The sequence below is a fragment of the Mytilus californianus genome, unplaced genomic scaffold (assembly GCF_021869535.1).
Source record: "Mytilus californianus isolate M0D057914Y unplaced genomic scaffold, xbMytCali1.0.p SCAF_1, whole genome shotgun sequence".
NCBI lineage: Eukaryota > Metazoa > Mollusca > Bivalvia > Mytilida > Mytilidae > Mytilus > Mytilus californianus.
Genome location: NW_026262581.1, coordinates 97,782,777 through 97,806,986, shown reverse-complemented (window position 1 = coordinate 97,806,986; position 24,210 = coordinate 97,782,777). Strand labels below are relative to the sequence as shown.

General features: G+C 31.4%; 1 protein-coding gene across 1 annotated transcript; it reads left to right on the top strand.

The window, feature by feature from the left end:
• The first annotated feature begins 1,267 nt into the window (after positions 1 to 1,267).
• Positions 1,268 to 18,392, top strand: LOC127726808 (probable cytochrome P450 CYP44). The gene is made up of 9 exons (XM_052234264.1): positions 1,268 to 1,636; positions 9,448 to 9,685; positions 10,743 to 10,933; positions 12,327 to 12,522; positions 14,095 to 14,269; positions 14,709 to 14,875; positions 15,221 to 15,299; positions 16,369 to 16,528; positions 17,972 to 18,392. The coding sequence occupies exons 1-9, from the start codon at positions 1,420 to 1,422 to the stop codon at positions 18,121 to 18,123; spliced, it is 1,575 nt and encodes a 524-aa protein (XP_052090224.1). The 5' UTR covers positions 1,268 to 1,419; the 3' UTR covers positions 18,124 to 18,392.
• Positions 18,393 to 24,210: the final 5,818 nt, after the last annotated feature.

Sequence of the window (24,210 nt, the reverse complement as noted above, 5' to 3'; positions counted from 1 at the left end):
TAGAATAAAGGCACTGGCAACGATTACGTTTTGATATTACCGAATAACGAAAAAATATTGTAATCTTTAAGACTACTTGCCGGAATACAAGGTCAGGTTGGGAACTGATTAATTACGGAAATAACAAAACAATAATAGTCGTGTCTACGGTTACATTGGCAACTTCGGCTGCAGATCGTGTTTGTGCTTTTGGGGGTATGTTTAAGGACGACACATATTTGGTGGAACCACTCAAACGAAATAACGTCCTCCATGGATACATGCATATACAAGTTCATAATATTTTAGTTCACTGCTGTGTTCACAACCGTCAAACTTCGCTTTTGATGCATCGATTTTTCGCGAATTTCGTTTATACAATTGTACATAATTCATATCTTGATTATTTTTTAGTTTTGAGTAAAATACATCCAAAGTTTCTCTCAAAGACAAATTGGCAATGAGAATAACTTCTTCCATTGTTCAAAGTATAAGTAACAGTAATAAGCAATAATTAAGGTAAGTGCCCAGTAAAATCCATAGAAGTGAACTCTATAATAATCATTCATTATCTTGAAGAACATTGAAACAATATTTAAAAACTATTTAAACATTATTTGTTGAAATGTACTGATAATTATTGACACACTAAACACGCTATAAGAAAACTAAAGTTTGTTTATAATTAATAAAGTAAGTTTTAATAAATCTAAAGTAACAATTATAACGCATTTAAGGATGTTCGTTACTCGTGTTTTTGACTTTTTGTCAGATTTTTTTAATCATCTAGTTTCATCCATGTAGTGTCAATACAAATTTGGTCCTCTAACCCCTACTATTCTTTTCATAATTTTATTACATATAGTTTAAAAGCCATTTTGGAAAACCTTTGAAAATCCTTGTTATTTTTTCATGGTTTTTGAAAGAAAAAAGCTGCCAATGTTTTATAATGGATGAAAAATCTAGAGAGAATCATTTCCCGACAAATTTTCAATTGATGACATATATCGAGGTGGGGGGGGGGGGTCATATATCTCAAAAACAAGGACACGGAACTGTCATTATTTTCTACTTTTTAAGTTCTGTAAATTTTATACTGTCAATTTATAACAGTCTTTTAAATAGCTTGTTTTTTTTTAAACAGAGGAGTAAACATCCTTAACCGAAGAATGTTTTTAACGTAATCGTAGCCAGTGCCTGAAAATATTTGATAAATATACGGAAATTCACCGTATCACGTTCCGGTAAGAAGTCTAAATTTGTTAGCACCAAGAAAAGATAATCCTTTCGGAAAAAACTGTCTGCAAAATAATTTTCTCAGAATTTTTATCCAAGTTATGGCAAAGGAAATCTGCCAAATTTGGATATGACATTATACCAGAAGATAATTTTAGATAAGAGATAGAAGTTATGCATATATTGTGAACTTTTTGCAGTGCAATGTCTAAAACTATTAAACTAATCAGTAGAACTCGCTGCAAAACCAAGTTCGACCACAGGCTGCACCAAAGCCAAAGCTATAGATATAGATGTAGAAGTACGTTTGTTGTCGAAAAATACGAAAATGTGACAGGATATGAAGAAGCAAAACCCTTCGAAGAGATTCCTGGACCCAAAGGACTACCTTACATTGGGACATTACTTCAGTACAGGAAAGGTATGACCAGAGGGGTCCATAGTCGTAGACTATCTTACATGGGGCATTATTTCAATACAGGAAAGGTATGATCAGATGGTTCCTAAAACTATCTTACATTGGCATATTACTTCAATACAGGAAACGTATGACCAGAGAGTTCCAAAGACTCTCTCACATTGGGACATTACTTTAAGGTTCATCATAACAAATGGACAAATATGGCCGTATTTTCGGGTTACACTAATGTCCTGACAATGTCCTGACAATGTCCTGACAAAGTCCTGACGGATATGAAAATGCTAATTACGTTTTCATTATATAAAGGATTTACTTTAAATTTGGAACCAAGCAAGATGACAACATTAATCTAATAAATAAAAGAAAAAAAATTAAAAAAAATATTTTTAAGAGTTAGAAAACTTGACCTGACCAACTTCGACTTTGAAATCACTAATGTCCTGACCGATATGAAACGGCTAAATACTTTTTTATTATTCACAGGATAGACTTCAAATTCGATATCAAGGAAGATTAAAACATTTAATCCAAAAATATAAGAAAAAAATGAAAAAAAAATAATTTTTAGAGTTAGAAAACTTGACCTGACCAATACGATTTTGCCGCGACTAATGCCCGGACCGATATAAAACTGCTAATTTCTTTTTTATCTTTGGAAGGATTAACTTCAAATTTAGTAGCAAGGAAGATTTCGACATTTAACAAAGAAATAAAAAGAAATGAAAAGAAAGCAAATATTCAAAAGACCAAAAAACTTGACCTGACCAACATAGGCTATTCACCAAAAAAAGACATGTTCGTTTAAAAAATAGAAAGACTATGTATATTTCTTAAATAAATGTCTTTAAGTTTGATAAATATCAATATTTTATTAAATATTTAAATGACAAAAAGAAAAAAATGTGAACAAGTATTGCAAGGGTAAAAATATATTGACCTGACATTGTCGAACTTGTCCTGATCAATTTTCTAACTGAAAGAAAATGTTAACCTCTTACCTTAAATTATTGAAATTGAAAATATCCGATCACAATGATATTACAACATTGAACGCAGAAAGATACTGTTGAAATGAAACGAAAGAGAAATATTAGAACCAGTTGCTGAATGTGAGTATTGTTTATGCATGTTAACTTTCTGTTATTGCTCTAATTGTTTATCTGATTAGGGGCTTGTTATGATTAGATTAATCACCTACTTGTTAATCCAATTAATTAATTATGAACGTGAACTGTGACCAGCTATTATTAAGACTGATAATTTATGATAAACAATACATTGGTATTTATGGGCTTCTACAAGCTTTGGTGATTGCTTTTTAAAAGTGAACATTAGTTACTTACAGTTATAAATATAATACATATTTTTAGTCTCTTTCAAAAGTTTTCATAGTGCTCTAATACATACAACCTCAGTGCTTTTTATTCGAATTGATATATTGCTTTAGTGCTATTTTTCTTTGTATATAAATCTCCTTGCTTTTGTTTAGTGTAATTAATTGTAGAAAATTGTAAATATATTTTTTGTGCTTTTGTTACATATTACTTGATTCTAATCATGTCTTCATTTCCAGTGCTGATTGCTGGCCATTCCCAGGCCAAGTATTTTAATCAATATTTATCTTTATCTGAAACTAATGTGCTTTCTTATTCAGGTTTTCGTATTGACCAGATGTTCAACGAACTGCAACCAACCATCGACAACTACAACACCGTGGTACTTCACGTTGGCGCCAACGACCTCTCCCGTGGTTCATCAGTAAAGACTCTACTCAGGAAATACCAACAACTGAAACCGATAATAAACCGAGAGTTGTTAATTTAAGACTACTATCCAAGAGAAATTTGAAAAGGAACGACAAAAAATCGGGAAGAAAGAAACCACGTGCGAATGATTATGATAACACCGAAGTTTTACCAGCGCCGGATTCAGAAATAGTGGAAAATATCGATATGCCAGAAACACCAGGAAAACAATCGTCCACAACGGAAACACCTAAATCGAAGAAAAAAAATAAATTCAAATGTAAGGAACAGGATATGAACACTTGTGATACACCTAAACAAGGAAAGAAATTGCGATTTTCGGAGGATGAGGATGAAATACAGCTTATATCGCCGTCCGTGTCACCGAAGAGTACCTGCCGACTTCCGATGAAAAAGCGTAAATTAACAACAGACGCTAAAAGTATAAACCATACACCTTGGGTTGCAAGTTTAAATACAGAACACAAACTTATGTTGGAGAATAATTCATGGCTATGTTCCGAAATTATAAATGTGTGCATGAATATGCTAGCGAAACAATTTCCAATTATATCTGGATTTCAATCAACAGGTTTAGCGCCTCTTTTTGATGAAGATAAACAGTGTTGGACAGAAAATTTCGGGACATTCACCAGTCAAGATACACCATGTGTGCAAATTCACCATACCGGAAAATCTCATTGGATTACATCTCTTCAGACTAAAAAGGATAGTGCCGTTTATGTGTTAGATAGTTACAGTAAAGATTTCAGATTAACACCATCGACAGAAATTCAGTTATCAGCTATTTATTCTCATGGAAAAAAGAACTTGCTTGTTAAATTACCTGATGTTCAACAACAAACAAATGGATATGACTGTGGTGTTTATGCTATTGCCAACATGGTGGAATATTGTCATAAAGAAAAACTCAACACTCAAAGACGTACGAAGTTTATTGAGAAATACATGCGACCACATTTAATATCGTGTTTGGAAAAAGGACATTTTACACCATTTCCTCAAAATACAACATCAAGTACAGACTTTGTTAGGATTTTTGCCAGAAGAATTGAGTGTAGTTGTCAGTGTGGTAAACCAGATGTTTTTGAGAACATGATTGGATGTGAAGCGAAAAGAGGACGGATCAGCTGTACTAAGTGGGTTCATCAGACATGTTCAGGAGTTTCAGAAGATTGGTACTGTGATGAACATCGCGATGCTTGAACATTGTATTGTATTGTATTGTATTGTATTGTATTGTATTGTATTGTATTGTATTGTATTGTATTGTATTGTATTGTATTGTATTGTATTGTATTGTATTGTATTGTATTGTATTGTATTGTATTGTATTGTATTGTATTGTATTGTATTGTATTGTATTGTATTGTATTGTATTGTATTGTATTGTATTGTATTGTATTGTATTGTATTGTATTGTATTGTATTGTATTGTATTGTATTGTATTGTATTGTATTGTATTGTATTGTATTGTATTGTATTGTAAGTGATTCTAACATAATTGTAATTTATATGCTTGTATATACATCGTTTTTAAACAATACGAATCTCATTTCCTGCCTTTATATGACATGTATAATCACTCAATAACTAGATAAACAAAAAATAAATAATCAGATAGGAAAGAAAACATTCCAATTTGTGATTATAGTAATTAATATAGGTGTGATTTTATTTTAATGGTTCATATCACCTTCCTTTGCGTTTACTTTTATACAGTTTTTTTTTATTTATTATAATTGTTACATCAAGAAGAAAAAACCTTTCCATTTACTTAGTTATTAAAATCATTAATGTAGGTAACTAATTACATTTCACTTTTATAATTATTTAATTGGGTTTAATAATTCAATAATTAGTTTCATTAGTCACACTTATTAATCAAATCAAATGAAGTAGAGTTGTGATGAGGGGTAAACAATACTCACAGTCAGCAACTTGTACTCATATTTCCCCTATCTTTTCATTTAACAAAATTTATTTGCTTTGGATGTTGTGTTTTATGGATAAGATAAATATAAATTCAATGACAATATAAGGTAAGAACTAAAAACGTTTTTGTTTGTGTATTAAGTTTAATAAATTGAAGGTGGTTAGGTCAAGTTTTTATTTCGTATGAAATATTGTTTTCCAATTACTTTATAAAAAGTATTAAAAAGAAAACGTTATAATTTGACTTGGTTTCAAATAAGAACTCAATCATACCAACAATGTTACAAGTATTAGCACTTTTATATCGGTCAGGACATTAGTCACGACAAAGTCGATGTTGGTCAGGTCAAGTTTTTTTACCCTTAAAGTATTTTTTTCCCAATTCTTTTCAAATAAGTATTAAATCAATATTACTTTCTTGTCTGGTGTCAAATTTGAAGTCAATCCTTCCAAAGAAAAAAAGGAAATTAGCAGTTTTATATCGGTCCGGACATTAATCGCGGCAAAGTCGTAGTTGGTCAGGTCAAGTTTTCTTACTCTAAAAATTATTTTTTTTGCATTTTTTTCTTATATTTTTGGATTAAATGTTTTAATCTTCCTTGATATCGAATTTGAAGTCTATCCTGTGAATAATAAAAAAGTATTAAGCCGTTTCATATCGGTCAGGACATTAGTGATTTCAAAGTCGAAGTTGGTCAGGTCAAGTTTTCTAACTCTTAAAAATATTTTTTTTTATTTTTTTTCTTTTATTTAATAAATTAATGTTGTCATCTTGCTTGGTTCCAAATTTAAAGTAAATCCTTTAAATAATGAAAACGTAATTAGCATTTTCATATCCGTCAGGACTTTGTCAGGACATTGTCAGGACATTGTCAGGACATTAGTGTAACCCCGTATTTTCACCTCAAAAACTACTCTGTGTACAGACTTACCTGTGAAGTTTGGAAAGTTTTAAGGCCTGGCATCCACTAGATATATAAAATTTAAATCTATTTTGCATATCAGAAAGATAAAATCTTTTTTTGAATATGATGGGCATTTTTTTTCCTTCCTGCAGAAGGTGTAAAAATAAACAAACACCTGAATTGCATTTGATACTGTCCACTCAGTTACTACCTTTAACTCACCTATAGATGTGTAGATATCTATTGTCCATGCCAATCAAGGACAATCAATACAATACAAATCAGTTGTTACCTGAGATGGAGCATCTCAAAGTCATACCCAACTATATCAGTCCTATTCAGGACCGATAACTCTGTCGATAAATATTGTCGGGTATACAATGTTGTTGAAATCAGAGCAATTGTATTATATGTCTCTGTTGAAATGTATACAATAACAATTTTTTTTACACAAGTTTAACTTTATATCGATTTATTGAATGCCTGGATTTTGCTTAAAATATTGAATTAAAAAAATAAATAATAAAATCATATTCAATGAAATCTCGTTTAATTTTTTACGAAATAATACAAAATCCATTTAAATTAAAATTTGAATCAAAATATTTCTTTAAAATAATTATAGAAACATAAATATTAGTTTGATTATCTTTTAAAGCAAAAATTTTTTTTTTTAAGATTTTTTTTTATAATATTCATATTTTCTTTAAGTTTATTATGATACATACTTCTTCTGGTTTGACACGGGGAAGAGAAGACATCCAAAGTCAGAGTTCACCTGTTCTTCAAGTGATGGGATTTTGAAGGTATGGAATATTTATCTATAATAATTGTTGGGATTTTTTTCTCTCTTGGGACGTAAATATTTTTTTGTTCTAAAAGGAATGTATAAATATATTTCTAAAGAAAGATAAATTATACAGAAAACAGGAAAAAAACCTTTTAAAAAAAGAAGAGAAAAAATTTTATTATAAATTTTATTGTTAACTTTTTTCTGGTAACAGTATATCCTGGATATCTGTCAAAATAAAATGTTCCCGTGTCACACTTAAAATAATATTTTTTTAATCAATAAATTTTGAAATCAATCATATCGAAATATCACCAAAGAAAATAACAGAAACATCAGAGATTCTACATGAAAATTAAATTAAATCAAGGAAAGTCTTACTATACAAATCCTCGATTTGATGCAACATTTCCATATACATCATCCGCCATTTTGAAAAATCCCGAAATATTCACTTTTTTAAATCGATTTTTGACCGAAATTGCCCAGAAATTTAACTGTTTTAAATAGTATTTTTCGCCAGATATATGTTTGAATATACTTAATCGAGTTGCAAAGTTTTATTTTTATTAACGGAATTTCTTTATTTGTTATACAAGTAGACATGGGTATCGGTAATTTAGCATTGAGTCAACGGAGAAATAACGAGAAAAAGTATATGTTTTTACGATTCTCCAGTGACAGAATTTAATCAAAAATTAAACTGTTAGGACCAACATTGTTTGATAGAAATATGTTTGAATATCAAGGATTGATTTGCAAAAGTTAGAAAACGGGTCAGGTTCATGAGAAAACTCAACCTTTATTGAAGCACCTATGCATTTTATATGGGGCAATATAATACAAAATGGCGGCTAGTATACGTCACAAAAGTCACGTGATGTCTGACTTAGTTGGATATGTATATCCCAACTTAGTTTATTTTTACACCTTCAGCAGGGACGGAAAAAAATGCCCATCATAATCCAAAAAAGATTTTTTATTTCTGATATGCAAAATAAATTTAACTTTTATACATCTAGTGGATGCCAGGCCTTAAAACTTTCCAAACTGCACAGGTAAGCCTGTACACAGAGTAGTTTTTGAGGTGAAAATACGGCCATATTTGTCCATTTGTTATGATGAACCTTAATACAGGAAAAGTATAATCCAAAGGGCAATCCCTTTTGGGATTTGTGTTTGGAGCAGTTTTCTGATTTGAACAGTTTTTGGGTTAAAATTGCATGTTATGCAATCAAAACCCTATGGTACTGACTTGATATCTATATCTTCCAAGTTTTATCACTATACCTTTGATAGTTCAAACAAAATAGTGCAGTGAAGTGGTCATGCAATTTATTGATGATATGTTATACTTTGATATTTAATTTACAATATGATGTGTATTTGAATTACCATACTTGTCAAGAAAACATTTTTTAATTAAAAATTACATAAGTAATGCATGTTGTATGAATCTGTTATAAAAATAGGACTACAAATGTACAATCATGCACAAAGGAAGATAACTCCAACTCTAATTTTTAATTTGCCTAGCAAAATATAATTCAATGTTTTATTTAAAAATTCACAAAATTGCAAATTGAAAGCAATCTTTACCCTTCAGTGCTCAAAAGCACTTTGATTGGACCTCTAGAGATGATGCATGCCATGATGCAAGTGCCCATATGTGCACTGAATGTGATGTGACTACCTAACAAAAACAAACCAAAAAATTTAAATTGTAATGCAAACTAGTAAGGAACATAAAAATGCTTAAACATGTATGTGCCTTAAAAGGGAACATAAATGGTTGAAAAGCAGATTTGGGTCTTTACCACTTAGGCACTGAAAAACCTTCAACAACATGGCAGAAAATTTCTCTGCATTTATTTCACTTAAAATTAAGACAATTAGCAATTTAACCCAGGCCCTCATCAGGTGGCACCAGTCTCATATTTATTGTATATATGATTCAACTCTATAACTAGGATTTCTAATAGTTTATTCGTAATCCCAATTGCACTCCACCTATTGAAAAACAAATGGAAATAACCGAACTTTACCTGTAGGAATTAAAACAAGTTGCTTAAGTGAGCAGTGTCAAGGTGATAATTCAAATATGTTTATCAATAAAGGAAAGTTTTATTAATTAGGAAATTGTTCTAAATTGATATGCAACATAAGATACAAAAATACAATAACTAGTTTAGGTTTAGTTGTTGCAGTTCTTTGATTGAAAATCATTTACACATGTATTATTTGAAATTTTACTAAGTCTTTCTTACCTTAAACATGTTAAAAAAGTTAATATATGAACTGAAGAAATATTTAAATGATTAGAAAGGGAGTAAAAGAAAATGACTCAAAAGTGGTAGTTAAAAATAAACATGTTTTTTCATGTTTAAACAAATGCAAAATTATGTTCTTTCCAGGACCTTTCAACAGATTTAATGTGGACATATTCCAGGATGCCTTGATGTCCAGGTTCAAAGAATATGGTCCTATAATGAAAGAAACAATAGGTGGAGTAACTGCCGTAAGACTGTTTGATCCAGACTTTGTCAGAACTATGTATCAGTATGAAGGAAAAATTCCATATGTAGCCCCATTATTGGATACAACAAAACAGTACAGAGAACAAAGGAATCTTTCCCCAGGATTAGGTAACACGTAAGTATAAGTCTTATTGGATACCTCACAAGTAAAGTACATTGTCATTGTTTGTAATTAATATCATATCTTAATGATGATCCTGTAGATGGCTGATCTTTGATAGCTTCTATTTAATTTATTCACAATCATTTTAGAATATTTGATGATTTAGGGCTTGATATATTGCATAATGCCATTGAACATGTTGAAGAATGTATGTTGTCTACTATATCTCATTGTGGTTATTAACATTTGTGTCATCTAGGTTGCTGTCTGTTTGAGGTATTTACCACATCTTCTTTTATTCATATATGATAATATGTAGGTGCCAGTCATACTGGATCGCTCATAAGGGTTATATAGCACAAAGATACCAGTTGCACTATGATATTTATGAAATTATCATGCTTATAATTTTTATGCCCTACCTACGATAGTAGAGGGGCATTATGTTTTTTTGGTCTGTGCATCCGTTTGTTCGTCCGCTCGTCCGTCTGTCCGTTTGTCCGTTTGTCCCGCTTCAGGTTCAAGTTTTTGGTCAAGGTAGTTTTTGATGAAGTTGAAGTCCCATCAACTTGAAACTTAGTACACTTGTTCTCTATGATATGATCTTTCTAATTTTAAAACCAAATTAGAGTTTTGACCCCAATTTCACGGTCCACTGAACATAGATAATGATAGTGCGAGTGGGACATCCATGTACATGTACTATGGACACATTCTTGTTTTTATAATGACTGTGAACATGAAAATTGTATACACATTTTATATATATTTTAAGGCCATAAAAAAGCAAATGATGTCATTGCACATTGTAAAGTAAGAGGCATTTCCATGCTCCATGCAAAATGTGCCACCTCACTCGCTTTTGTATCAATTAAAAATTGCTATGTCTGCATTAAAATAAGTCATTAACTAAAAAGAACTGCTAAATGTCATAACCTAGGTTTGAGTTGACTTTGACCTAATCAACCAGGCATATTTATTTGGTGAACTCTTTCTAAAATACTATCCAGAATTCAAAACTTTTTGTAATATCAAAATGATACATAAAGAATTCCACTGATTTTCTCAGCAATGGAGATGAATGGTACAGATTAAGAAGTGCAGTACAACAGATGATGATGAGACCAAAGGAGGTCACTGTATATCTACCCCTTATGGAAGAAGTTGTCAATGATTTCGTAAAGCATATCAAAAATATCAAAAACAAAAATGATGAAATTCAGGATTTTAGACGTGAAGCTGCAAAATGGAATTTAGAATGTAAGTAATGGTTATATGTCATTAACTGTTGTGTGATTAACATCAAGGTATTTTTTCTCACTTAGTTTTTTTTGGCAGTGAACTACCAGTTTCAAGTTTTTGCGGTCAAGGGTTTGATCCCAAGCTGCATCAAACTGTCTAATTTAAGACTAACTTGCAGCTCCATTTAGCATGCAAAGTTAAGAGAAAGTCGAAAGACCAGTTGACTTGGGGACAGAATTATTTGTCTGGGACTCTGGGTAGAATGATATTTCATTCAAGGCAATCAAGGGACTGTATTGGTCTCGTACAATGAAAAGATAATCATTTGGCATAAACCTGTTCTCTCCTGAATTTACGTGAAATATTTGCCACTAGAAATTTGATATCTATCAAATAGCAATATCATCTTTTGACAGTGTACTGGTTCCTGAATGATAGATAAGTAATATATGTGACTGATGCTGGTGTTATATAGAAACTGCTGGAATGTCCTTACTTGGTGATACTTTTATGTATTTAATCATATAATAGGTCATAGAATTACAGTGCAAAATCCCTCTAGTGGAGATGTCCATTTCTTTCCTTAATGATAGTGATAAAATTTCTCCAAACAATTAATTTATAATAATGCTATTGGATTTTTCATACTGGTCATTCCTGATGTGATTTGTCTAATGTACCACAGATAAAAAGCCATGTTATCATTCCTTTTCATGGGAAAAGACCATAGAGGCTAATTATTTATAAGTACAATGAGTTATTACTTATTAATTGGAAAACTAATACTACCTTATCGTAACATGTACTTTGGAAGGAATTGCATACCAGATATGCTTATACAAATTTTTAAGTTGTAACGTAAGTATTTTGTTAATTTTGTTAATTTTTCTCCATCATAAATGTGAATACTATCTTATTATTCCAGAATATGTTTTTGGTCTCCATCACCTTTTTATCATCAGTTTTGTCACATGTTTTCTTTGAGTGACAAGTATCAGAATCTAAGTAACTTATAATCAACTCTAGTTAAACTCCAATACCATCTTTTTATATATAATTTGAAGATGTAAAATTTATTACTTTAAAATCAGAAATTATTGCGAGGTTTTTATTAATGCGAATATTGCGACCGGATGAGTATCGCAATAATAAGAACTCGCATTTTGATAACTGAAACATAGATCTGTATGCAGATTTTTTTGAAATCGCAATAATTAAACTCGCATTTTTGTTCATTCTTGAAAAATCGCAATAATAAATGCACGCAACAATTTCTAAATTTACAGTAGTTGAAATACCTTGGTGTAAAAGATTGGTTATCGAGCTCTATGAATAAAGTATTTTCAAACTAAAAATATATGCAAAAACAAGTAACTCATTTATATTAACAATATGTATGTATTATTTTCAGCCTCTGGAATGACATGTTTTGAAACAAGATTAGGTTGTCTATTACCAAACACTGAAGATCATCTATTAAAAATGATACACTATAATGATGAAATATTTGCTTTGTCAGCAAAATTACAAGTCAGTCTTCCTATTCATAAATTGTTCACAACACCACTATGGAGGAAATTAGTTTTTGCTGAGGATTATTTCTTTGGGTAAGTAAACTGTTTTATATTCCAAAGGTTACAAGAATGCACATGTTGCGTTTTCGTGCTAATCATTCTCCTCTTGTAAGTTATAGAATTGGAAAACAGGAAAACTTCAGAGAAAAGTGTGATGAAATTTTTTTGTTCTCACAAAATATTGAAAAATTCAAAGTATCTGACAAATCAGAAAAATGCACATGCATTGCTTACCATGTATGGAATCATTCTGTTCTGTAATTTAGAAATTTTGGAAAGATTTGTATATCATTCAAGCCTATTCAAACAAATTTTGGCAGGAAATTTGCTTAGGTAAATGGCTTTATCATTTATTTCAAATGACCTTAATGAGCATCCAATTAACCCTCCAACTCCAGAACATAATATTAACTAGTTTCTGTCTCGCCTGCTATGAAAGTTGCAGTATGCGAGACATAGGTGTGACTATCCGGCGGCGGCGATGGCGTAAACTATTTGTATAAAGCTTTATATTTCAGAAGGTGGAAGACCTGGATGCTTCATATCTTGTATGCAGATACCTTATGTTATGTAGTTTCTGTCAATCAGATGTCCATTGTCCTTGACCTCATTTTTCATGGTTCAGCGACTGCTTGAAACAAAATTTGAGTTTTTTGTCATGTGAATTTCTCATTTATTATGTGTAATAGGATAATTATATTTGGTATATGGGTTCCTTGCAACGTCTACATGTCCATCAGACAGAGTTCACCTGACCTCGACCTCATTTCATGGACCAGTGATTAAGATTAAAGTTACGTGATTAGGTCCATTTTTCAAATACTATAAGCAGTAGGTCAACTATATTTGGTGTATGGAATGATTGTAATGGGTACATGTCTGTCTGGCAGGTTTCATAAAAAAACCTTGACCTCATTTTCATGGTTCATTGGTCAATGTTACGTTTTTTGTGTTTTTGTCTGTTTTTCAAGTACTGTAAGCAATAAGTCAACTATATTTGGTGTATGGAAATATTGTAAGGTGTACATGTCTGTCTGGCAGGAATAATCTGACCTTGACCTCATTTTCATGGTTAATAGGTCAATGTTAAGATTTTGTGTTTTGGTCTGTTTTTCTTTAGCATACACAATAGGTCAACTATATTTGGTGTATAAAATTTTTTTAAGGTGTATAGGTCTGTCTGACACAATTTATCTGACCTTGACCTCATTGTCATAGATTTTTAGAAATTTTACGCTCTGTAATGCTTTTAGTAAAACCTTTATCTTTAGACTTTCAACATAAAATCAATGGTCAGTAAAGCAGGCGAGACATTTCAGCATGTGCACTCATGTTTAATACATGAATGATGCAGTACTTAAAGATATTTTCTTTTTTGACAATTAACCAATAAAAACAGGAGTAGGCAGGGATTGTGTGTCTAGCTTCAGAATTGTGTTCCATGATATGACCTACGATTGAGGACCATTGTTTTACATTATTGTTACCCAGAATTAGGTAATGATAAGTTTAGATGTATGGTGAACAATACAGGCTCCTGAGGACTAATTTGACTATTAAAGTTGGTTGTAGTCATTTAGATAACAAAGGTATTTTGTTTTTCAGAAATGGACAACAATTAGTAGATGAAACAATCAATAAGATAAAAGAATTAGAGAAGTCTGGAAAATTACAGGACGGTGATTATAATTTCCTTACTTACCTGATTTCTCGACCAGAACTAAGTTATAAGGATGTCAGTATTATAACGTTGTCATTGTTTGGTGATGGATTAAACACAGTAAGTTGATTTTTATATATCTGCTTCTTTTAGTTGATTTTGTGCCATTTGAATTCCACAAAATAAATAATTATTGATTTATCTGTGACAGTAATGGTCCATAAAACAACAAAATGTACTTTTCAGTGAAATGCATTTTTCATGCTTTTTAAAATAACATCTTTGAATCAACAAATATTCTTGTATCAATAAATATGTTGTTTTCTAATAATAATCATCTCTCCTTGACCTACATTTTATGCCTGATTAATTTTCTTGGAACGGAAGCATTAGGGTCCAAATTGCAGCCACTACAAATCACAGAATATTGATATATCAATTTAGTTTACAAAACTAGGTTGGACACCTTAACATTTGATATAAAAGAATGAACAAATATTTAACTTTTGGAAAATGGTGCTCAGTTGTTGATCCTTACTATTCTTTTTGCTCATTCCAGACGGTTCCAACCTTACTTTTTACAATGTTTTGTCTTGCTAAATGTCCGCGTGCTCAAGAAAAAGCATACCAAGAAATTTCTCAATTCTTACCACACAAAGGGGAGATAACACCTGAGATAATCAACAAACTGGTTTACCTTAAAGCTTGTGTTAAAGAGGCTGCTAGGTATGTTGACTAATAAAATACAATTTTAATTACTGTTTCAGTTTCTTTGAAAAGCTATATTTAAAATGTAAAAAGTGTCACTAAGGTTATTTCTTTTTAAAGCCAGGTAGAGATAAAATTTCAATTTGGATTATTTAATCTTTTTTTTTTGCAACCTTTGAGGTCCAGAAATGAAAAAAATGGCATTTTGTGGTAAACTGTGAGTTTTTCAACAGGAATTTAAAACATGGAGATGAGATGAATTTAGATGCTTTTCTGTATCCATTTGCAGCACTGTATAAACCATTTATATTCATTTATGTAGGCAGACTGGATAAAATATGATTATGTATACATATTTTACAGGTTTATGCCTATAGGTCTAGATATAAAAAGAATTCCACAGAAAAACTTGGTGATTGGTGGATACCAAGTACCAGCAGGGGTAAACAAATGTTTATTTGAATCATTTTTGTTTGTCAGATCTTTAAAAAGAGATGATAGTTTATAATGAATCTTTATAAACAAAATTTTCATTTGTCTGATTTAACTTATTTTTCATCCTTTCATGACTTTGATGTCTACATTTAATAAAGACATGTTGAGGAGATATTGACATTTTATTTTATATTTGTCGGTGTCTTGTCATGTTTGTGTATGGTTATTTCAGCTGAAATTACTTTACAAAATGATTCTTTAAAATTATGATGCACTAGTTCATAAGTATATAAAGCACTATAACATTTTGTGCACATGATACATGAATTTGGAAAATCCTACAGCAGGTTCAATTAATGTAAGTTTAATATACAAAACAAATAAAGCATGGGGACATACAAACATAAGATGTCTTAACATGACAGAGAAATTTATTAAAGACAATAATGTGTATAAGATAAACCTGTTTTGCCCCAATATTTTGTCATATATATCTAGAACTGTGAATATATATTAGTGCTATTTTCTTAAATTTTGCTTTGATATTTTTGTGTAATAATTTTCTGTCTCTAGCGACTTGACTGTAATAGTTTTTACTAAGTGGAGTAAAATGAGAACACAATGATGTCATAAGCCAACTTCATTGAAGTTGCCTAGAAAAAATAGAGATTAACAGATTATCTATGGTCTCTTAATTCAAGGAAGTTTCCCTGCTGCATCTCATCTCAGGGCTATTGCCCTTTATGAGATTTTAACAGAGAAACTCCTTCATGTTTTAAAAACCTTAGATAATCTGTTAGTATAAGTATCAAGAATATCATGTTATCACTAAAGTAACAACTACATAGCAGAGGACATTGTAGTCCAAAATAAAATGTCTTCATTGTCATACATTATGTATGGTAATTTTTAATAAATCAGATCACATGTATTGATTATACATCTTGACATAAAACTTGAGGAACATATGTATGTAGTTGTTTCTGTATTCTATATGTTTACAATTACAGAGTTATGCTGTTTTGAGTAACTTATGCATTTCCTTATGTTAACAAATACTTATATCTTTATTTCAGACAATTGTAGAATTTTGTAATTTTGTGTTGTTTAAGTCACCTGACCACTTTGTTGACCCAGAAGAATTTCTGCCAGAAAGATGGTTGAGGGATGGATCTGCACATAATATACACCCTTATCTGCTAACACCATTTGGACATGGTCCAAGGATGTGTGCAGGTTAGTGAGAACGGTTGATAATGGAAATATACAATATGTGAATATTGAATTTGTGAAAATATTGTTTACTGCGAAAATTGATGATATCTAATATATCCATTAATTTTAATTTTAAATGATCTGTTCAGTCTAGAAAAATAAAACAATTACATGATTCATTCTCTTTGTTTGACAATGATGATCAATATTTGCAAGACCCTTTTTCCTGATAAATGAAGCACAGATTTTTTTTTTCAAACTAGGAAGTTGTACATGGGACACAAATTACATAAGAATGTTCAAAATATAAACTTTTGTCTTAATTTTTCTCTTTTGAAGTTAAAAGGAACAATTCATTTTTTTTAAGGAACCTTTTCAAATATGAATAAAAGGAGATGTTGGGTATATGTCAATAAATATACCTGTATTGCACTTCTTATTATATCGACCATAGGTGCATAGAAAATGGATTAAAATGTTCTCCATTTTATCCAATAAAAAGTTTAATTTTTAAGTTGTGATTAGGTGCTTTAAGTCAAGACACAAATATTTCATGCTCTTTCAGGAAGATGATATGTTAGTGTCATATGACTATACCCTATTTTGTACAAAACTGAAATGCTGTGTTGAATTTAACATGCTAACTGATACATAACAATCCAAAGGAAGACATGTTGCCTAGTCACATCATTCTGACCTAAATGCATAGTTCAGTAGCAGCAAAATCTTACTGTTAAAGCCTTAGCTCTGACTCAGATAGGGATCAAACCCTCTATCTACTACACTCAAGGAAAGGACACTACCACATTAAAATCTGTGTGCAATAATTCCTTCCCTATTTGATTGTTGAAGGAAATAAACTTTATTAAGATGTTTAGCCACTAACCGTCTTCAGTTTCTCTGTTTTGTTTTAGAGTATAACATCTAAATGCATTTTGAAAAGTGACTTGTCCACCATGTAGCTTAGAGAGATAACAGAGAAATAAAAGAAGGCCAGTGGCTGAGAAATCTTTGAAGTAGTTTATTTTATAAAATAACATTAAATATGTTCTGTTTTGAATTTCTACACAAGTATTTGATTGTTGTTTGATAAATGTTAAATGGCACTTAACATCTTAAATTTTTGACAAAAGTAATGAAAAACAATACATAATTTCAGTTTGACAATTGTTTTGGGATTTATATAATTCCTATTATCATAGGAAAGTACATTAAAACATATATCATATAATAAATGCAATGTTCAACAAATTTTGTGTTGAACAACAATACTTGAATAAATGTAAAATCCCATTTACTACACATTCTCAATTAGTTTTGATGCAAAGTGAGTGACATTGTTTTGACAACACCCATTGTTGTATAATGTCAGAGGAGTGAAATTATCGGTTTTTATTTTACTGGTAAATCACAGTATTTCATTGCAACCAATGTAATATATTTTCATTTGCTTTACTCCTTTAGGAAGAAGATTTGCAGAACAAGAATTATATGTATTACTGGGACGTATGTTACAAAACTTTAAAATTCAGTGGCACGGGAAAGATATGACTCAAAAGTATCAAGTTTTAATGGTTCCAGACAAACCAGCCACATTTACATTTGTCGATCGATGATCCTAACGTTCCTGATTATAAATGGAAACATTCATGTGATACAGACTAATAAGTTATATTATAATCAGATTATGGCAAGTAAAGAGGATTACACATCCAAACAAATCATAAATGAAATCGAGCTGAATGGAAATTAAAGAAATTGGAAAATTAAGAATTGAAATCATGTTACATGTTATTTCACCAGTGATAATTGATACCAACTCGATTGAAAATCCAAAATAAACAACTGTGATATATTTTGTGTAAATAAAGTTTTAATTAATGAATTATTAAAGCTTAAGTTCAAAATAGCAGTTCATTATGTGAAGGTATTGACACATGTCCTTGCCTTTCTGCTCATCTTTCCAGATTTCCAGATTCCAACATTTGACTGATTCATATACCTTATTTTTGATATTGAATATCTCTTATTTTAGTTGTCAAACATGAGGACTGGTCAAAATTTGAAATGAGATATGCACTTTGAAAGTAAAATAGTCTTGTTGGTGCTCCTGCACTTTGAGTTTATCATTAGTGTAACTAAAACTGATTAAAGTATATCATCATTAACTATTTTTAAGTTAGAAATAAGTACTGGTCAACATTAATGTGAAGATGGCTTGCAACTTGTCTCTATACCTCTGGCTAAGATTTAAAGTGTTCTTTATCTGAGTTTTAAACCCTTGACTTTTGTAGCTTGTACTGGCTTCCGAAGCTGCACAAAACACCTTACAAATATAGATTTATTTCGTCTTCAAGCCATTGTTCCACTACCAAACTGTCTATTCTACTTACTAGTACACTTGGTACAATCAAAAACCTGGTAATAAATTGTTCAAATAAGGCCTTTGAAAATAGTGGAATTAATTACTTTTGGAGTGTCAAAAATTCATTGGAAGTACTTGATAAATTGTATGCTTATTAAAGCTATTTCAGTTGATATTTTATAGTGTGTCTTTCTATGTTGTGATGTTACACTATTGTTTCAGAAAAAGGGTGAAGGTTTGGTACCATTAAAACGTTTAAACCCGCTGCATTTGTTTGCACCTGTCCTAATCTGATGTTCAGTAGTTGTTGTTTGTTGATGTGGTTCATAAGTGTTTCTCGTTTCTCGTTTTTTATATAGATTAGACCGTTGGTTTTTCCTGTTTGAATGGTTTTACACTAGTAATTTTTTGGGGCCCTTTATAGCTTACTGTTCGGTGTGAGCCAAGGCTCCGTGTTGAAGACCGTACTGTGACCTATAATGGTTTACTTTTATAAATTTTGACTTGGATGGAGAGTTGTCTCATTGGCACTCATACCACATCTTCTTATATCTATTATATTGGTGATTTTGAATCTGTTCAAAGTTTTCTTTAACTGAGTTTTAAACCCTTGACTTTTGTAGCTTGTACTGGCTTCCGAAGCTGCACAAAACACCTTACAAATATTAGATTTATTTCGTCTTCAAGCCATTGTTCCACTTCTAAACTGTCTATTTTACTTACTAGTACACTTGGTACAATCAAAAACCTGGTAATAAATTGTTCAAATAAGGCCTTTGAAAATAGTGGAATTAATTACAATTGGAGTGTCATATACCTTCAGTATATATCTCAACTTGTTCGATTCGCTTGTGTATGTAACAACGTATTTGATTTTAACAAAAGAAATCTCTGTATTACTGAAAAATTATTACACCAGGGTTTTCAATATCACAAACTAGTCAAAACATTTACTAAATTTTATCATCGGTACAAGGACATCATTCGTAAATATATATCAACATGCAGACATCTTATATGTTAAGGTATTTCACATCCAATCTTCTATGGTAATATTCTATACAAAGCACAAAAATGTCGTCATTCACCTCAAAAGCTAACCAAACCTTTAAACAGACTTATTCAGAAGGGATATAGTTACGATACTGTTGTGAGGTCATTAAAGATGGCATATTTTGGTATTAATATTGATTCACTCATAGGGTCTTTGCATCGAAAATAAACACATTTATTCTAAAACCAGTTGTTGGCATGATACGGTTATATCTTCTCATATATTTTATGATGGTATGATACTAAACCACTAACGGGAGGGATTGTGCTTGATTTTCATATGATGAAGACATAATCTTTCAATCAGTTTAATTGAGGTCTGGAGCTGGCATGTCAGTAACTGCTAGTAGTCCTTTGTTAATTTATGTATCATTGCCATTTTGCTTAGTTTCTTCTGTTACCTATTCTGACATCGGACTCGGACTTCTTTTAAACTGAGTTTTACTGTGCGTATTGCAGTGTGTTTGTTTATTCTACATTGGCTAGAGGTATAGGGGGAGGGTTGAGACCTCACAAAACATGTTTAACCCCGCCAAATTTTTGCGCCTGTCCCAAGTCAGGAGCCTCTAGCCTTTGTTAGTCTTGTATGTTTTTTTAATTTTAGGTCATTTATATGATTCGGAGCTTAGTGTGACGTTCATTTTCACTGAACTTGTACACATTTTTGTTAAGGAGCCAGCTGAAGCCCGCCTCCAGGTGCAGGATTTTCTCGCTGTGTTAAAGACCCATTGGTGGCCTTGGGCTGTTTTCTGCTCTTTGGTTGGGTTGTTGTCTCTTTGACACATTTCCCATTTCCAATTATATGTAGTTTTCTTTAAAAATCCCTTGCTTTAAAGGAGCACATTAACAATAATTTAAGAGTTTTGAATAGGTAATCATTTAATGAAAACATGTCTTCAGCTTTTAGTAAGGTTTATGGTAAAACTGACTGCCTTTGTTCCACTGAGTGAAATATGTTAGATTATGGATATGGAAATAGCCCTCTGCAACCCTTCAACCATTCATCTTCAGTGTCATTTAATTTTGATAAAAATCAATTAACAATCATTAGAGGAGGTAGATAAATTGTATACTTATGTTTAAACATCAAAGAATCCCAAAAAGCAACCATTTACAAGTAAATTTAGGGAGACATAGATTTTTCCAAATCTCTTTCTATTGGTCAAAGATTTATGCTGTGGAACTTGAAGGATAAAGAGATGATTTTTATATGGTTATTTCTTCTATTTCACAAACTTGAAACTGAACATGATTTCACAAAAATGAGAATAATTGTTATGCAAATTTTCTCCTCTACTTCGTACTTTATTTGACCTTTTAAACTTTTTTGATTCAAGCATCACTGATGAGCCTTTTGTAGACGAAACATGCGTCTTGCGTACATAATTTTAGTCCTGGTATCTATGATGAGTTTATTTAGTCCCCCTCTGAAATTGACACACACAATGCATTAAGTTCATTTTATCATCTAAATGATTATTTTTCTTAACTTAATGCAATAGTGTATATCAATTTGTATTTGTCTACCACCATATATTAATTGAAGACTAAATTATGATTTGAAATTATGCACACAACACTTAATCTTTCCATTAGTGACTTCTATCACTTAGATTGTGGGAAGTACCTCAGAAGACATACACAATTTTTGCAGAATTCGTACAGCTGAAAGGTGGTATTTTTAAAGATGAGATTAACTTTCTGGTGATTTTTTAGTGAAATAATAATGAAAATGGCTGCAAGCTCATACAATGTTGTTCTAAGTTTGAATTATTCCTTATGTTATCTGTTTTTATTGGACCTTTTTGTATTTGTAATTTCATTCGTTTAAACGGGCAGTGCATTAGAATGAAATTAATTTCTCCTGGGTGTTTTCATCATATGTAGCATAGAGGGCGTTATGTTTTCCCGCCTCAAAATTATTTTCGCGGTATATTATTGCCTTTGTAATCATTCAGCACGACACCGTCAATCTGAGCAGTCGAATTTTCTTGGTACGCTGCCTATCTTGAATTTACAATGAACACAGATTCTCCAACATCACTTGAGGAATCTCCTGATGTTTCACAACAGGACATTTTCAGAGCTGTTAAACAACAAATAAAATTCCAACAGCAGCCCTTTCGAGAATCTCATCCCGGTTGGTATGCCGTTTTCCCGTTATATTCCAACATGCCCAGCACGAGCGGAAGTCAGCCGAAGTTACAGCAAGGAGCCTGCTATGGTCGTGGATCTAACCAACATTTGAGGAATAGATGCCCATTCAACCAGAAAGCAGTCGATAGGCCAAAAATACGGAATAATTTCATATAAGATGAGTATTTAAATATTTCTATTGATACCCAATCGAGTGCACACTTTCTTTCACACGACTATTCTGAATATGAACAAGGTCAGTCTAAAATTATCGTCAAAGGTAGATTAAAGAGACATTGATTTTTGGTATAACATTGGTTGTTATGATTTCATTACTGATACCATTTTACTTTACACACATATAAAATACATTTTTATACTACATGGCTTTCCGTTTGTTTACAAAACAATCGTTCTGCTATTACACACAGTGATTTTGTTTTTAGAAGCTATTGAAGTCTCAAGATCTTTTGATTAGAGGACTTATTATTGAATCTACTATTCAGCTTAACACCATATAGATATATACGAGTCGCATTCTGATTATCTTGGTGTTTTTTTTTTTTTTTTTTTTTTTTTTTTTTTTTTTTTACTGGACATATGATGAAAGTACAAAATATTTTATTCTTGTTCTCCCTTTTGGATAAAGTTCTGCCTGAAATATATATTTACTAAAGTTACCTGACCACTAATTTAGTCTAGAAATTTAGAGGGGAAGGTAAACAAATTCTCATGTATAGGTAATGGATTTGGCACCCATTCTGATATTTGCACGTGTACAGATATTGCCACATAAGTTAAACAAGACCTTATTGTTTCAAAGTGGTTTTGTCGATGTGGTCTCCCAGTAAAACATTGAAATATTTAATATTGGTTCATTGATACATGTACAGACAAAGCTATCCTAAGCATACCAGTTAAGAGACTGACAAAACTGTTTGATACCATAATACAAGTTAAACTATCTTCAGAATATTTAGGTTAAGTTTATTTGAGAACTGTAGCTTCCGTTGGTCAGATTATATCCATGTCGTATGTCATAGGAATGTGGCTTATATTATGACTGAATACCTTAGTATTGATGTTAAGTCAGCTTATTCTTCGAAATCTAATGTTGGACTTTCGGTTCGAAGTAAAGAGCAGCTTATATTCTGGCTGGAAAATCTTAAATGTGTTAATTCTAAACATTTTGTATCCATTTTTTTTGTGTCGCACTATTGTTTATAGTGATGCTAGTGGCACTGGATATGGTGGATGTTCAGTAGAAAATCCTTAGAATATTGCTCATGGCATGTGGCATGAAAACGATGCACTCCACAGTTCTACTTGAAAAGAACTTACGGCTGTTAAATGTGTATTGCTTTCTTTGATAGATTTTATGAGAGATAAACGCATTAAATGGTTTACGGATAACCAAAACGTTGTTTCTATTATTGTATATTAAAGGGCAGTATGAAGCCTTATTTGCAAGATATTGCATATGATATTTTTGTGACTTGTTTGAAGCACAACGTGTTCTTTAAGGTTGAATGGATACCTAGGGCACATAATCAAATTGCAGACTATATAAGTCGTATCATAAATACTGATGACTGCCGTACTGCAGTACATATTTTTGAATATTTGGATTCCCTGTTGGGGTCCTCATGAAATTGATTGGTTTGCTAGTGATCATAACCATCGATTACCAGTATTTTACTCCAGGTATTGGAATGTACATTCAATGGGTATTGATGCGTTCATTGTCAATTGGCAAGTTATAAATGGGTGGTATGTTCCCCCAGTTTGCCTATTATTGAAAGTCATTATGTATACATGCAGCAGTGCAAGGCATATGGTACTGTTATTTTACCTTTGTGGAGATCGGCGTATTACTGGCCGTTTTATGTCCCAAAGGAGATAGATTTATTGACCAGGTGATGTATTTACATTACCTAACTACTAACAAAGCTAACTTTTTACCTGGTAGAGGGAATAACTCTGTTTTTGGCATATTGATTTACCATTTAAGGTGTTGGCTCTTAGAATGGAGTTTAGGGAGACATTAAATTAACAATTAGTATTAACTTAGTGGTAGTTTTCATGTATTGGTGACATTTTTGTCGCGTATTGTATTTTTAAAATTTATTGGTCTATTATGTATTACTAT